Raw genomic sequence first — 14,452 nt, 5'->3', positions numbered from 1 at the left:
AGCCTTGTTTTTGCCTTCTATAAATTGCCTATTCATACTTTTTGCTAATTTATTCTCTTGAGTTACCTGGTTTTGTGTGTGTGTTTAATCTTTGTACATTTTTTCTTTTTGCAGAGGTTCTTTTTATTTTAGATATTAACCTTCTGACTGTTTTCATTGTATAAAAATCCTTCGGTTTTTTTTTTTTTTAAAGATTTGTTTATGCATACACGAACTGGAGTACAGGCCAGAGGTGTGGTGGGGGGGGTGAGAGGATTCACCAGAGACAGAGTGGGGAACAGAACAGGGGGATCGACTGACATACACTGCTGAGGGGAGCAGCGGGTGAGACAGGAGAGGTCTGCTGCGCCATGTGGGTCACCTCCCTGGGATCAAACTTGTGCTGCAGTGGCTGCAGATAGCTTCATAATGCTGCATCTTAACCCCTTGCACGACCAGGGAGACCCCAGAAAGCCTTTATTTGAATGAAAGCTAAGTAAATTTAGCAGTGCTTTATTTTTTGTGGATTTCTTTTTAGTTGTACTGATTTTGGTTTTAAGATCTATAATCTATTTAGAGTTTGTATTCTGTATACTGAAAGGTAGGGTAGGGACCAACTGCTTTTCCCCAATGTGGTAAGTTTTCCAGACACAGTGTGCTAAAAAAAAAATTATTAAAAAATCCCTCCCTTCCTGCTGCTTTGAGAGATCAGCTTGTAATAGATCTGTTTATAATCCCTCTCTTCTTTGTTTCTATGCTGCCAGCACCAGTCAGTCTTTATTACTTTGGTGCAGTATAATCTGTCTTAATACCTGAAAGGGAAAATTCCCAGGTACCTACCAAATACATACATAACCTTTGCTTTTTGTGAAGTTACCTTTGCTTTCCATAGACCTTTTTTGGTAGCAGCTTTATTAAGCTGTATTTCACTTACAGTACAATCCACACATTTAAAATGCACAATTCAGTGGTTTTTAATATATTAACAGAATTGTCTAATTACCACCCAAATCAATTTTAGAGAACTTAGCTTTTTTTTTTTTCCAAGATTTATCCACATTGTTACATGCACCAGTACTTCATTCCATTTTTGTGACTGAATTCCATTGTATGCACAATGCTGCATTTTGTTTATCATCCATCAATTATTGGACATGTCGGCTGTTTGCTATTATGAATATTGATGTTGTGAACATTCATAAAGTTTTTTTTTTTTGTATGAACATATATTTTTGTTTCTCTTGGGTATATACTTAGGAATAGAATTGCCTGGCCTAATAGGAGTTCTATACATAAGTTTTCGAGGAAGTGCCAAGCTAGTTTCTAACTAGTTTTGTAATTTTACTTCCCACCAGCAGTGTATGGAGTGTATGAATTTCTTCATATCCCTGGCAACCCATGTTATCATCTGGCTTTTTTATTACAGCCATTGGAGTAGGTATGAAGTGGTATTATTATTGTTTTAATTTGTATACCCCAATGTCTAATAAATAGCATTGGGCATCTTTTCATGTGCTCCTTACATCTGTCTCTGGAGAAATGTCTGTACTGATCACCTTTGTCAGTTTTTGTTTTTTGGATTGTTGGAGTATAAGAATACATGATTTGCAAATATTTGGATACATGATTTGCAAATATTTTCTCCAGTTCAATGGGTTGTTTTTTCATTATCTTGATGATATCCTTTGACCTGCAAGTTCTTAATTTTACTGTATTACAGTCTTTTTTCTAAGACTTTTACAGTATAGAACTTACATTTTGTCTTTGATTTTTTTAATTGACATATGATGTGACATTAGGGGTATAATTTGTGTGTGAATATCAAACTGTCTAGCACCATACACTAAAAAGATTATTCTTTTCTGTGTGAATTGCTGTGGCACTCTAAGTGATCGTATGATGTGTGAACTTTGTCTCCATGTATCTATTGAAAAAGCTAAGTGATTTTTCTCCTTTAGTCCATTAATATGGTGAAGTACTTGGGTTTAACATTGAAAATTTGTCATTCTTATCTACGTCATTCTTGTCATTTTGTATTTTATGTGTACTCTTAGAAATTCTGAGTTTGTCTTTTCTCTCTCTCGTTTTTTTTAATGAAACCTCTATAATGTTGAAATTGATATTTCTATCCCTCCTAAATTTTCTCTTTTATTTTCTATCTCATCTCTACCATCCCCCACCCCCAAAAGACTCAGTATTTGGGATTATTCAACCAGACCTTCTAGCTCACTAACATATTGTCCAGCTATTATGGATTTTTATACTCAACTTATCAGTTTAATTCTTTATTTCTAATACTGATTTTTTTAATGCCAGAATTTCCTGTAATATTTTTCTTTGTGACACTTTTTTTTTTTGAAAGATTTATTTATGCATACAAGAGCTAGAGTACAGGCCAGAGATGAGGGGGTGAGAGGATTCACCAGAGACAGAGTGGGGAAAAGAACAGGCAGATTGACCAAAGTACACTGTTGAGGGGAGCATTGGGCAAGTCAGGAGAGGTGTGCTGCGCCATGTGGGTTGCACCTTGGCTGGCCAGGGATCGAACTCCTGCCGAAGAGGCTGCAGATTGTTTCATAGTGCGGTGCTTAACCCCTGTGCCACCAGGGAGGCCCTCTTTATGACACTTTTTTAAATGCTTGCTTTTGTGTGTTCTCTTACCCTCTCTCTCACTCTCTCAGATGTTTATTATTATAACATAATTTAAATTCTTATTTCATGGGTCCACAGGTTCTGCTCTAAATTACTAATTTTTTTGTTTCTGCCTTCTGTGGCTTTTGTATACTACAAGATGTCCATCATTTTCCTCCTAGGCTTAGTCACAGCCTTTTCACAGTTTCGTTACCAAGAAATAGCTAGTAAACCTTTTTTTTTTTTTTTTGGTTTAGCTATTACATAAAACAAATTAGACAGTATCACCTAAATTTAACAAGATTTTTCCATGATTTTTAAATGTTTATCAAGAATAAAATGCCTTTTTTTAAAAAAAAATTTATGCATACAAGAACTGGGGTGTAAGCCAAAGGTACGTGGGATGAGAGCATTCACCAGAGAGTAGGAGCAGAACAGGCAGATGTACTGAAATACACTGCTGCAGGGAGCAGCAGGACAGTGGCTAGCTATAGCGTCAAAGCACTGGCTTTAGCCCCTGTGCTGCCAGGGAAGCCCCAAGAATAAAACGCTTTTTCATCGAGTAATTTTCTCAGCTTTGAGCATAATAAAATTAGGCTTATTTAACTGTTTTACTTATACTGTTTATTGTGAAAATTTTGCATCTGCATGAAAAAAGGGAATAACTTAACTGGGTTCATGGCCATCAAGGTGGGAATAATTTCTTCTACCACCATTGAGAAGGGCAGGTTGTCTTTTCATTAGTCTAGATTCTGACACTGCAGCTTTTCTCCTGTCTACTTCTCTCCTTTGGGTTCATCCCAAGAAGCATCCCTGCAGCATTATGTGTTCAGTCAGCCAGATTTATTTCAAAATTACTTTATTATAGTGTGTAGAAGTCTTCATGTTTATAAGAGGCAAATTACAGGGACCATGGTCTAGGCATATACAGCTTACTTATTAATCAAGCTTTTAATAGGCTGTTGTAGGTCAGCAGTTGATGGCATGTAAGGTAATCAGGGTCGAGAAATAACCATAGACAACAGATAGCATTGATGTATTTTACCTTTACCTCATCTTTTTCCAGCTTGTCTCCTCCTCTGGAATTGACCCTTTGAACTCCCTTCCTGCCATCTTTTTCACCAGGTCATTTATTCCCCTAAGCAGTATAGTACATTTGTAGCAACATTCTGTAGTGGGCATCACTAATTTATCACACATTCTTTGCCTGCCAATCCCAGCTCTCTCAGAAACTTCTCAGTACCATACTCCAGGAAGCCAATTAGAGTTACTATTCGAGATGACTCCTTGTTGTCATTTCGGTTTTATGTGACTCTTGTTCAAATCAGACTAAAAACTTTTAACTTATTCAGGCTATATTTGTTTTGAGGACTAAAAAGAAATAAAGGATCCTCCCCGGTGGCGCAGCGGTTGAGTGCCTCTGCAGCACGGGTTTGATCCCCGGCCACCACCAGGCGAGGGTCCCACATGGCCTGCAGACCTCTCCTGCCACTTCCTCTGCTCCCCTCAGCAGTGTACTTCGGTCCTTCTGCCTGCTCTGCTCTCCGCTCTGGCTCTGGTGAATTCTCTCACCCTCCTGCGCTTCTGACTGTACCCAGTGCTTGTATAAATAAATAAATCAATAAATCTTTAAAGATAGATAGATAGATAGATAGATAGATAGATAGATAGATAGATAGATAGATAGATAGAAGATAGATAGATAGATAGATAGATAGATAGATAGATAGATAGATAGATAGATAGATAGATAGAAAGGTAGAATAGCAAATAACGAAGCTATATCCCGTGCCTCTCTGGTGGCGCAGGCTATTGAGCGCTGCACTGTGAAGCTGTCTGCAGCCTCTGCAGTGCTGGTTTGATCCCGGCGGGCTGGCGAGAATCCCACATGGCAAAGCAGACCTCTCCTGTCTTGCCTGCTGCTCCCCTCAGCAGTGTATTTCAGCCAGTCTGCCTGTTCTGTTCCCCACTCTGGTGAATCCTCTCACCCTCCCGCGTATTTGGCCTGTATCCCGGTTCTTGTATAAAAATAAATAAATCTTAAAAAAAGAAAAAGAAGAAGGTATTTCCCAATATCCAAAAGACACTTTTCTGTTCTTTCCCTTACTCATCTTTTAGTATTTATGTCACTCCAACACTTGCTTCTCTATCTGTGCAGTTTCAGCTTATTCTACCTATTAGTTTACACTAGAAAATTAATGCATTTTTCATTTTGATATAAAAATTTGGGTGTTTTTCCCCCTATCCTTGTAGTTAGAAATTTTGAAGGAAATTAGGTGCCATCACTAATGGGCTATTTTTCCACTTAATACTCCTAATTAACAAAGGATATTTTATTCTCAAAACAAAAGTAGAAAAAAAATGAGGTACCCCTAGTCTCTGGAAAGGTGCTTGTTTTGAATGCTTCCATCTAGAGACTAAGCAATAGTCTACTTCTGCTAAAAGAGGGTGGAATGTGAGAAAGGTTAAGATGAAGAAAATGCTGCTAGAGAAAAAAAGTATTACTTTATTTTAGTTCCTGAATTAATATGAGCTGGATACTTTTAAAATATTAATGTAAAAAACATAGGAGAATGTGGACTAATCTTGAGTGTGCCTATGATTTGACCATTACTTTATTGTGTGTCTTAACTACATCATTATGTTTTGTTCTTCACAACCACTCTGTTGTTCACTGTTGCCTTTGGCCTCCTTTGCTTATGAAAAAAAGGAGGTTCAAAAAGATAGTTCTGTTCTCTCTGACTTCAGATGTTAAGCTCATATAAATATTTAAGAAATTATGCATTTTGCAGATTTTACCTCTTTCCATAATTACTTTACATTATATATAATCTTTTAAATGTGTGCAATAATTACATACATATAATTTATCTTTAATAGATTATTTGGGCCACTGGCACTATGGCTAAAATATTAAGCTTCTGAAACAAATAGTGTTCTGGGCTCCTGAGGCAGTGCAGCCCATTCAGTAATGGGGGACAAACTGAACTTGATGTCAAATCCTGGCTCTACCACCTCACTTTTTTTTTTTAATTACATGTTTTAGAATATTTATTGCAGCATTATTTATTTTTTAAAAGATTTATTTATTTATGCACACAAGAGCTGGGGTACAGGCCAGAGATGTGGGGAATGAGAGGATTCACCAGAGACAGAGTGGGGAACAGAACAGGCAGGCTGATGAAATACACGGCTGAGGGGAGCAGTCCGCTTGCCATGTGGGTTTCTCTCTGGCTGGCCAGGGATCATACTCGAGTGGAAGCTGCGGATTGCTTCACAGCGCGGTGCTTAACCCCAGGGAGGCCCGCTACCACCTCACATTGTGCAAATTTCTTTTCTCAGATGTAACAGGGTTCCAAGAATTAAACATTGTAATAGGCATAGGATACTTAGCACAGTGCCCGATAACATATTAAATCCCAAGCTTTTCCATGAGAATTTTCTTTCATTTACTCAGAAATTACAGGCTACATTAAAGATATTACATACCTCCTACTTGTTTTCATGGCAAATATTACCTCTACTTAGTACTGTTATGTTTCGCTTAAATATTAAGAGATTTAATCACTACTACTTGAAACATACCATAGAATATTGAAATATGCTTCCTGGTCAGGACTGAAGTTTTTTCTTTTGAGACCTAAAGTCTGTGTGGGACGCTTGAAATAATAATAGTGGACACTGACCATCTGTAGGATTTACCACTGTCTTTGTTTTAATCTTTTGTTCTGTGAGACTGCAGAATCCATATTCAGTGATTAAAATATTTACTCTATCCCTTTTTCTTTTTCAGAAAATGAATAACCTTTCATTTAGTGAGCTATGCTGTCTGTTCTGCTGTCCACCTTGCCCAGGGAAAATTGCTTCAAAATTAGCATTTTTGCCACCTGATCCAACCTACACACTGATGTGTGATGAAAGTGGAAGCCGCTGGACTTTACATCTGTCAGAACGAGCAGACTGGCAATACTCTTCTAGAGAAAAAGATGCTATTGAGTGTTTCATGACTAGAACCAGTAAAGGCAACAGAATTGCCTGCATGTTTGTGCGTTGCTCACCCAATGCCAAATACACTTTACTTTTCTCACATGGAAATGCTGTTGATCTTGGTCAGATGAGCAGCTTTTACATAGGACTGGGATCACGGATTAATTGTAATATATTCTCATATGATTATTCTGGATATGGTGCAAGTTCTGGGAAACCAACAGAGAAGAACCTCTATGCGGACATAGAAGCTGCTTGGCTTGCTCTTAGAACAAGGTAAATTGTGACTGGATATTGTTTAGTATGTGTATGGTAGTTAATTAATATGGTCTTGTATAAGAATAGGATAAAAGCTGTTTTAACATGTCATGAATTACTAAATAGAGATTATTTATCAATATGTATCGATGAAGAGAAACTTTTAGATTGTAATTTCAAATTTCGAAAAATACCAAGAAACCTTTTTTAAGACAATTCACATTTGTGTGCATTAGTGTATATGTGGTTTTCTTAAAAATTTTAACCAATAACAACTTTTATAAACTTTCTTAGACGAGTGTGATATAAAAATCTTTATTTGAAGCTGACACATTTCAGGGAGATGAGAGGAACTGATTTAGCTAATAATCATTCATTTGATCTGTCATTAACAGTATAAGAGGCTGGATTGTTTTTTTTTTTAATCCCAAGCCAGAGTTTGCATTATTTTATATCATTATCTCCTAGATGGTGTGACTTAAGATACCACATTGGAACTATTTTTAAGTGTTCATTCCATATAAGTAAGATTTTACTTTGCATTCTGGACTCAATTTGGAAAGATGAAGTGAGAAAAATCAGGGATGTTAATGTCATTTAAGTAAATTCTCTTTCTGTGTCAGTTATTCCTTGAATACAACATAATACATTTAGGGTATTAGAAATTGCTTTAGTCACCAAAATAATTTTTTCTAGTCACCAAAATTTATCTTTTCTTAAAAACTGCAGTTTTATAGATTCAAGTATATTTTCTCATCAGACAGTGTGTAGTAGTTACCTTAGTACTGCAAGTTAGTTATTATGCTATACATTGGTAAACTGCCTGACTTCAGAGTATTTTAGAATAAATCTACAGTACATAAAGAAAACTCACTGTTCTTAATCTAATGTTTAAATATTAATGGTTTCAGTTAGTTAAGGAGAACTTTTGTTAGTGAGTGTAACCTTTTTTTAGAACCACAATAGGTAATTTAAACTATGCTCTCTGATATGAAATCTGCTTAAGGTATAGTGTTATCAGTCCTCTCAGACCATCAAACAAACAAAATGAGTGCCTTTTTAGAGTTAGCTAGCTGATATAGTACAATAAATGTAAGGAAAGTATGATACTTTAAGATATCTAGTCTTAATTGATTCTTTTAAACAAATTTGATGACCATGGTGAATGTGGATCAAAGGCAAGAGTAGATAAATTCCTAAATAGTTCCACATACTGTTTTTTTTTGTTTTTGTTTTTTTTTAAGATTGATTTATTTATACAAGCACTGGGTAGTCAGAAGCGCGGGAGGGTGAGAGAACTCACCAGAGCCAGAGCAGGGAACAGAACAGGCAGACTGACAAAGAAATACACTGCTGAGGGGAGCAGCGGGCATGGCAGGAGAGGTCTGCGCGCCATGTGGGACCCTCACCGGTGGCCGGGGATCGAACCAGCGCTGCAGAGGCTGAGGGGCAGCTTCGCAAACCAGCGCTCAACCGCTGCGCCACCAGGGGAGGCCCCATATCCTGTTTTTAGCATAGAATTTCAGGCTATATTTTCTCTCAGTGTTGAACCCTAAATATGTTTGGAACAGTTTACTACAATATAAGTAGTCTTAGGAAATCAAACTTTCTTGACCTGTTTCCTCATGTTTAATGAAAAAGTTGAGTTACATGATTTCTAAGAGTTGGAGTCTTTCCAGTTACATTACATAATTCTGTCATCCAATAAAATGTGTACTGTTAAAATTCATGCTTTTCATATTTTTCACTTAAAGAAAAAGTTAAGACTTACATAACCATGAAGGGAGAAATGAACTTAAACATTATTGGAATGATCCCGTTGCCAGGATATTTGAATATCTATAATAAGCAAAATTTCTGAACTTCTTATGGGTCAACAAAAAATAAGAAACTTATGTTTACTATGCATCCTTCCCTCACAGTCTTTAAGCTCATTATTTATGTGCTGTAATGGAAAAAGTACTAGACTAGGAGTCAGCATGCCTGGGGTTCTAATTATAGGTTTGTCACAAACTTACACTGACTTTGAACATCTGTTCAGTAAGCAGCTGGACTAGATTAGAATGCTTTCTAAAGTCCTTTCTAACTCATACTATTCTGAAATTCTATTACTGCTTTGATTCCTCTTCTGCTAAGTTGGCAGCTGCCTCTGCTACTCTGGAGCCTTGCCATTTGCTAGCCTTAGCCCAAAACCCTAATTCATTCCTGTGAAGCATGTGCAAATAGGTCTATTATAGTTTTCAATTAGCAATAATCGCGCCTCGGATAAACCTCATTGGCTACAATACTGCCACTGCGCAAAGCTCAAATAGGTCTATTATAAAGAAAAACTTTCTGTGTTTACTGATATTTGAGTATTTTATTTTTATTTATTTACACATACAAGAGCTAGGGTGTAGGCCAGAGGTGTTGGGGGATGAGAGGATTCACCAAAGACAGAGTGGGCCGCAAAACAGGCAGATCTACTGAAATACACTGCTCAGGGGGGTAGTGGGTGAGACAGGAGAGGTCTGCTGCGCCATGTGGGTAGCTCCCTGACCAGGGATCAAACTCTTTCTGCAATGGCTGCCTATATATAGCTTCATAGTGCTGTGACTTAACCCCTTGTGCCACCAGGGAGGACTACTGATATTTTAAAGGCAGTCTATTACTTGAATAAATGGAACCCAGTCTTTGGGGTATAGCCTAAGATTTGTGTAGTACTGGTTGGAATAAAACTTTGGGGAGGGAAGAGGAGAATGTTGCTATTTGGACAGTTCAAGATGTCCTGTGCCCCTGAGTAAAGAGGAAAAGGGTTTTGTATTGTTCTTTCCTGGTGCATCTTTGGCTACTTGGGCAGCTCTTTACCTTTTCAGAAGACTAGAAATTTGCGCAGAGGAGACTTAGTCAGAAAGGCATATCTGATGTCACTCTGACTCTTAACCCTACATTGATTCATTAGCTTCTATAGCACCTCACTTAAACAGTAGTTCACAGTTGGGAAAATTGTACTGGACAATCAACAGGCCTTGAATGTATGAAATACACAATATTGCATCTGAGTTCACATTTTTAAATCTGTAGTAGCATTTTGGAAAAGTAAAACAATGCTTGGAACTTTAGCATGAAGTCTGTTCACAAGTAATTAAACCAGATGACATTTGGAATTCTCATTTCTATTGTTCATTTTGAAGAGTAAGTGAAAGCGAATTTCAAGAAAACTAGTTATTTCCCTCTTGGCTACAGTGATACATATACTGTATTCATATTCCATATGTAGCATTTTTATCACTATGACTAACTGCAAAAATAAAATGAGTCACTTGTCTAATGAAATAAAGAATTTTTGTTACATTAAATGGGAACTAAACTACTAAATATCCATTAAACAGCAATCTATTAAAATATTGATATATAGTGTTCCAAATTTAATCAACAGTATGCTTAAAGATTTGATTTAGATTGAAATTTTAACAGGCATCAGCACTTATTCTTCCAAAAATGAAATTGAGGTAGAGGAAATAATAATAATAAAGCTAAGAATACAGATCTTAATGTATCATCAAGTATGACAGTGATGACCAAGAAATTTAAAATATCTACTTGCTGACATTGTGTTATTCTAGGTCATTCTGTTATAAGATGAAGTCCCTAGGAATGGTTAATCATTTCATACCTGTCTAACTTTCCAACTGTGTTTCGTTGTAACACTTCTGAACTTTGTAGGTATGGCATTCGTCCTGAAAATGTGATTATATATGGCCAAAGTATAGGGACAGTACCATCTGTGGATCTTGCTGCTCGGTATGAGAGTGCTGCTGTTATTCTTCATTCTCCTTTGACCTCGGGAATGAGAGTTGCTTTTCCTGATACCAAGAAGACCTACTGTTTTGATGCATTCCCAAAGTAAGTATCAGTTTTCAAAGTAGTTTAAATTTTTATGGAAATTGTTTTTCACACTTAAGGTAGTTGTAGTATAATTCAAACACTTACGAGCTTCTGTTTTACATATAGTATAAAACTGAAAATTTTTAGTTCATGAAGAGTGTGGTGGCAGGACTAGTCAGAAAGCTGAAATGTTTGAGCAGTAGTAATCCAGTTGAATAGTGTTGTGAGATCTTACACCCCAGATAGTGACAGTAGTAGTGGAGACAAGAGAATGAATTGGGGAAATAAAATTGAGTGAACTGTATATAAGGCTGGATAAGAGAAGCTAAATAGAGAACTAGAACATAATTTCCAGAATTGTAATTTGAGCTGCTACTGGCTAATGGCACATTTAGTGAGACACATAAAAATGGAAGAGAGGAACAAGTAGGGGGAAAACAAGACAAATGTGCATAAAAGTGGGTGAATGGTGTCTATTGATAACCTGTTTTACAAAAAAAGTCAATTGTAAAGGAGTTGAATCTTAACTAGAGTTAAAGTATTGCAACCACAAAGTCTACATACAGTATTAGACAGTTTTGAAAGAAGAGCTGTATTTACCTTGATACTCGGGACAGATTTTGATAATTACTACCATTTTCTGCTCGTAGTTGGAAAAAAGTGATGGCTGTTCTTCTTAAAGAAAGGGATATGGCAGGAAATACAAGGATTTTTTTGTAAATGCTAGATGGGCCAAATACCAAGTCATCTTTTGATTCACTCTAATAACAGTAAGGGTAATCTCAAAAACAAATTTTTTCATCATTAGTGAGGGGTCACTTTCATAGGGAACTTTTGGGAGGATATTATTCTATCACCACAATAAGCTTTGGGAAATTTTTGGTTTTTACATTTACTTTGGGTTTGTTTTTGTTTTAAGTAATGGTAGATTGGAAGTTAGATGCTTTATTGTGCTTTTGTCTAAATGAGTAGTAGAAATGATACAGAGATACTTAGAGTAATTGTTATTGCCAACTTCTGTTTGTCTGGCTCCTCCTTCATTTCTGGTGCACCCACAGAAAACAATACTAACAGTAAACCATTTGATAAAAAGCATGCATTTCTTTTTATTTTTTATTTTAATTCCTCTACTATTGAATATTTGCCAGCAAGCAGTGAACCAAAGCATATTTTTCTTACTAAATAGAGCCTTGAATTTCATTGATGATTTCCTCCTTTTCAAGAATCTATCCTTATTTTCTGTTAATAATGCCTTATGTCTGTATCTCTGAGGATTTTATCAGTTATTTGTAAAATTTCTCCTCTGTATGGCTTATGTCTGCAAGTTGTCTTTTAAAATTGTCTTAATCTGTCTGCTTATAAGTATCCTGATAACTGATTAATTTTTCATTGTCTGCTCATATTTAACAGGGAGGGACTAAGGAACTGATCTGAAGTAGGTGATAAAGTTTGTTTTTTTACCATGAGATTCACTATAGAGTGATCTAATTGAGCCAGTTAGTTGACTCAAATATGTCAATATTTTCCCTCTGAAGAGGGAGGGAGTCTGCAAAAGGCTCTTTCTAAAACTTCTTGGAGATTGAAGGCCTGACTGCCAGCATTCTAGAAGCCAGGAAGGGAAAGTTGGTTCACAGCAGCCAGTATGTATATTTTTGGGGTCTCTGCTTCCTCTGCCCTAAACTGTCTTGACAATCCCTAGCCTCTTAGAGAAGGGGCACTTTACCCACTTACATAAAGAAGAGGAAAGAACCTGGGAGAAATGTACATAATTATTTCTTGAACAGACTTGGAACAAATTGTAAAGATTCCAGTCAACTGCCCTTATCCGCATGTCAGCCCCTAATCTCTGGGTAGCCTTTGAGCCTCTTAAAATTGTGTTCTCACCTATATTTTCAATCTTATTTCATTTACATTCATCTATCTGCCTAGCTCCAAAATGTTATGTTTAATTACATAATCGCTATTTTTGTTTTAGTATTCTAAAAGAAAAAACATTTTGCATCATCTTAGTAGATTATGAGAAAGGAGAAATGTCGTGAGTGCAGAGAAATTTGAGGTTAGCACATATTTGAAATGGCTCTGAGTTTCTCCTCTTCCTTAAAACCTGTTCCTCCATTCCAAAAATCATTACTGTAGAAAAGTACCGGAGGGTGACAGTAGTTGTTGAATGACTCTCAAAACAGAAGTGCATGAAATTTAGGCCTCCCTGGTGGCCTCGGGGTTAAGTCTTAGTGCTATTGGCCTGAGTTCAATCTCTGGCCAGGGAGCTAACCCACAAGGTGCAACAGACCTCTCCTGTCTCCCCAATGCTCCCCTTAGCAGTATATTTCAGTAGATCTGCCTGTTCTGCTCCCCACTCTGTCTCTGGTAAATCCTCTCACCCCCTGCGACTCTGGCCTACGACACCCCGATTCTACGCAAAAATTGGGGGGAGGGGGAAGTGCATAAAGTCTATCTACTTCCTCAGAAAATCTTAGAGTTGTGTGTAAAAATGACTTGAACCTTATTTGCAATTCAGTAGTCATCCATTCCTTCTGAATTGATTCAGACAGTTCTGATATTTGAATTATCTGTCATATAGCACAAGAAATTTTCTTCTGTGTTCCTTTTCATAGTTAATTTATTGATGTTTTGCCCCTCCTTTTCCCCTACAGCATTGACAAAATATCTAAGATAACCTCTCCAGTATTAATAATTCATGGGACTGAAGATGAAGTCATTGACTTTTCACATGGCCTCGCATTATTTGAGCGTTGCCAAAGACCTGTGGAGCCTCTGTGGGTTGAAGGGGCAGGTCACAATGATGTGGAACTTTATGGACAGTACCTTGAAAGGTTGAAACAGTTTGTGTCACAGGAACTGGTAAATTTGTAAAATAGTCTGTAAATTTGCAAACTGGGTTTTCTTTTCTTGCTGAACTGCACTCTGTGGTAAATAACATAAAACCTGAAGGTTTTGTTTGCAAATCATGTCAGTTGCCTTCATAAATGTACAGGTAATGATTTGTTAACAGACTTAATGAAGGTTTTAATTACCAGAACTAGAAACTGGAAATAACAGTATCATGCAGTCAAGCTGTGTAATTTATATTTTTTCTGTGAATTTTTTTTTAAACATCAAGATGAGTACTGTATAAAATTTTAATTCTGTAAAATCAAATGCTGTAAAAGTATTGCCAAATGCTTTTGCATATCAGAAACAAATTTATAAATATTTTTAAAACATCTCAGTGTACTAAATCTTTATCCTGGTATACAAATGTAATATTCTTTCAATAAAAAGCTGTATATCTAAAATAATTCAAGTACTCATAACAGAATACACTGTATAAAAACATACACATTCACTAGATATGACCTAAACCCTGTTGTACAGGGATAGAGGTTTAAGTGGTTATTTTATTGTAAAATACATTGAATTTTCTGTATTCTCTGGTTATCATACATTCTATCCTTTTAAAAAATGATGTCAGTCTTAATTTTTATGCCATCTGTTAATTTACCAACTAGTTGTGTTGTAAATGAAAAGTCATAGCAGCACTGAATTTGGACTAGTTTTGACTTTTAAGTTTGGTACTGTGAGGCAACTACTTAAAGTTTTCATTTTAGTTATTTAAATGGAATTTAGAGCTTCAAGAATGATTTGTATGCAATGTTGTTTTAAATTTTGACTTAATCTCGTAGAATTATAGTGCTCTTCGCTATAAGAAAACCTGACAGCCCGTTAGATG

At 36.4% G+C, this 14,452-nt stretch overlaps 1 protein-coding gene across 1 annotated transcript in view; it reads left to right on the top strand.

Moving 5' to 3' along the window:
• Nucleotides 1–13,596, top strand: part of ABHD17B (abhydrolase domain containing 17B, depalmitoylase) — a gene marked incomplete at its 3' end in the record, with an annotated part of 39,771 nt that extends 26,175 nt beyond the window's left edge. Inside the window, exons 2-4 of the mRNA XM_084238288.1 lie at nt 6,404–6,873; nt 10,561–10,740; nt 13,377–13,596. Of these exons, the coding sequence (XP_084094414.1) occupies nt 6,407–6,873; nt 10,561–10,740; nt 13,377–13,596 (867 nt within the window). The 5' untranslated portion in view covers nt 6,404–6,406. The remainder of the gene's footprint in view (nt 1–6,403; nt 6,874–10,560; nt 10,741–13,376) is intronic.
• Between the last annotated feature and the right edge of the window lie 856 nt (nt 13,597–14,452).

This window comes from Talpa europaea (genome assembly GCF_964194135.1).
Source record: "Talpa europaea genome assembly, chromosome: 7".
In the NCBI taxonomy this organism is placed as follows: domain Eukaryota; kingdom Metazoa; phylum Chordata; class Mammalia; order Eulipotyphla; family Talpidae; genus Talpa; species Talpa europaea.
This window is presented reverse-complemented; position numbering and strand designations above follow the sequence as displayed.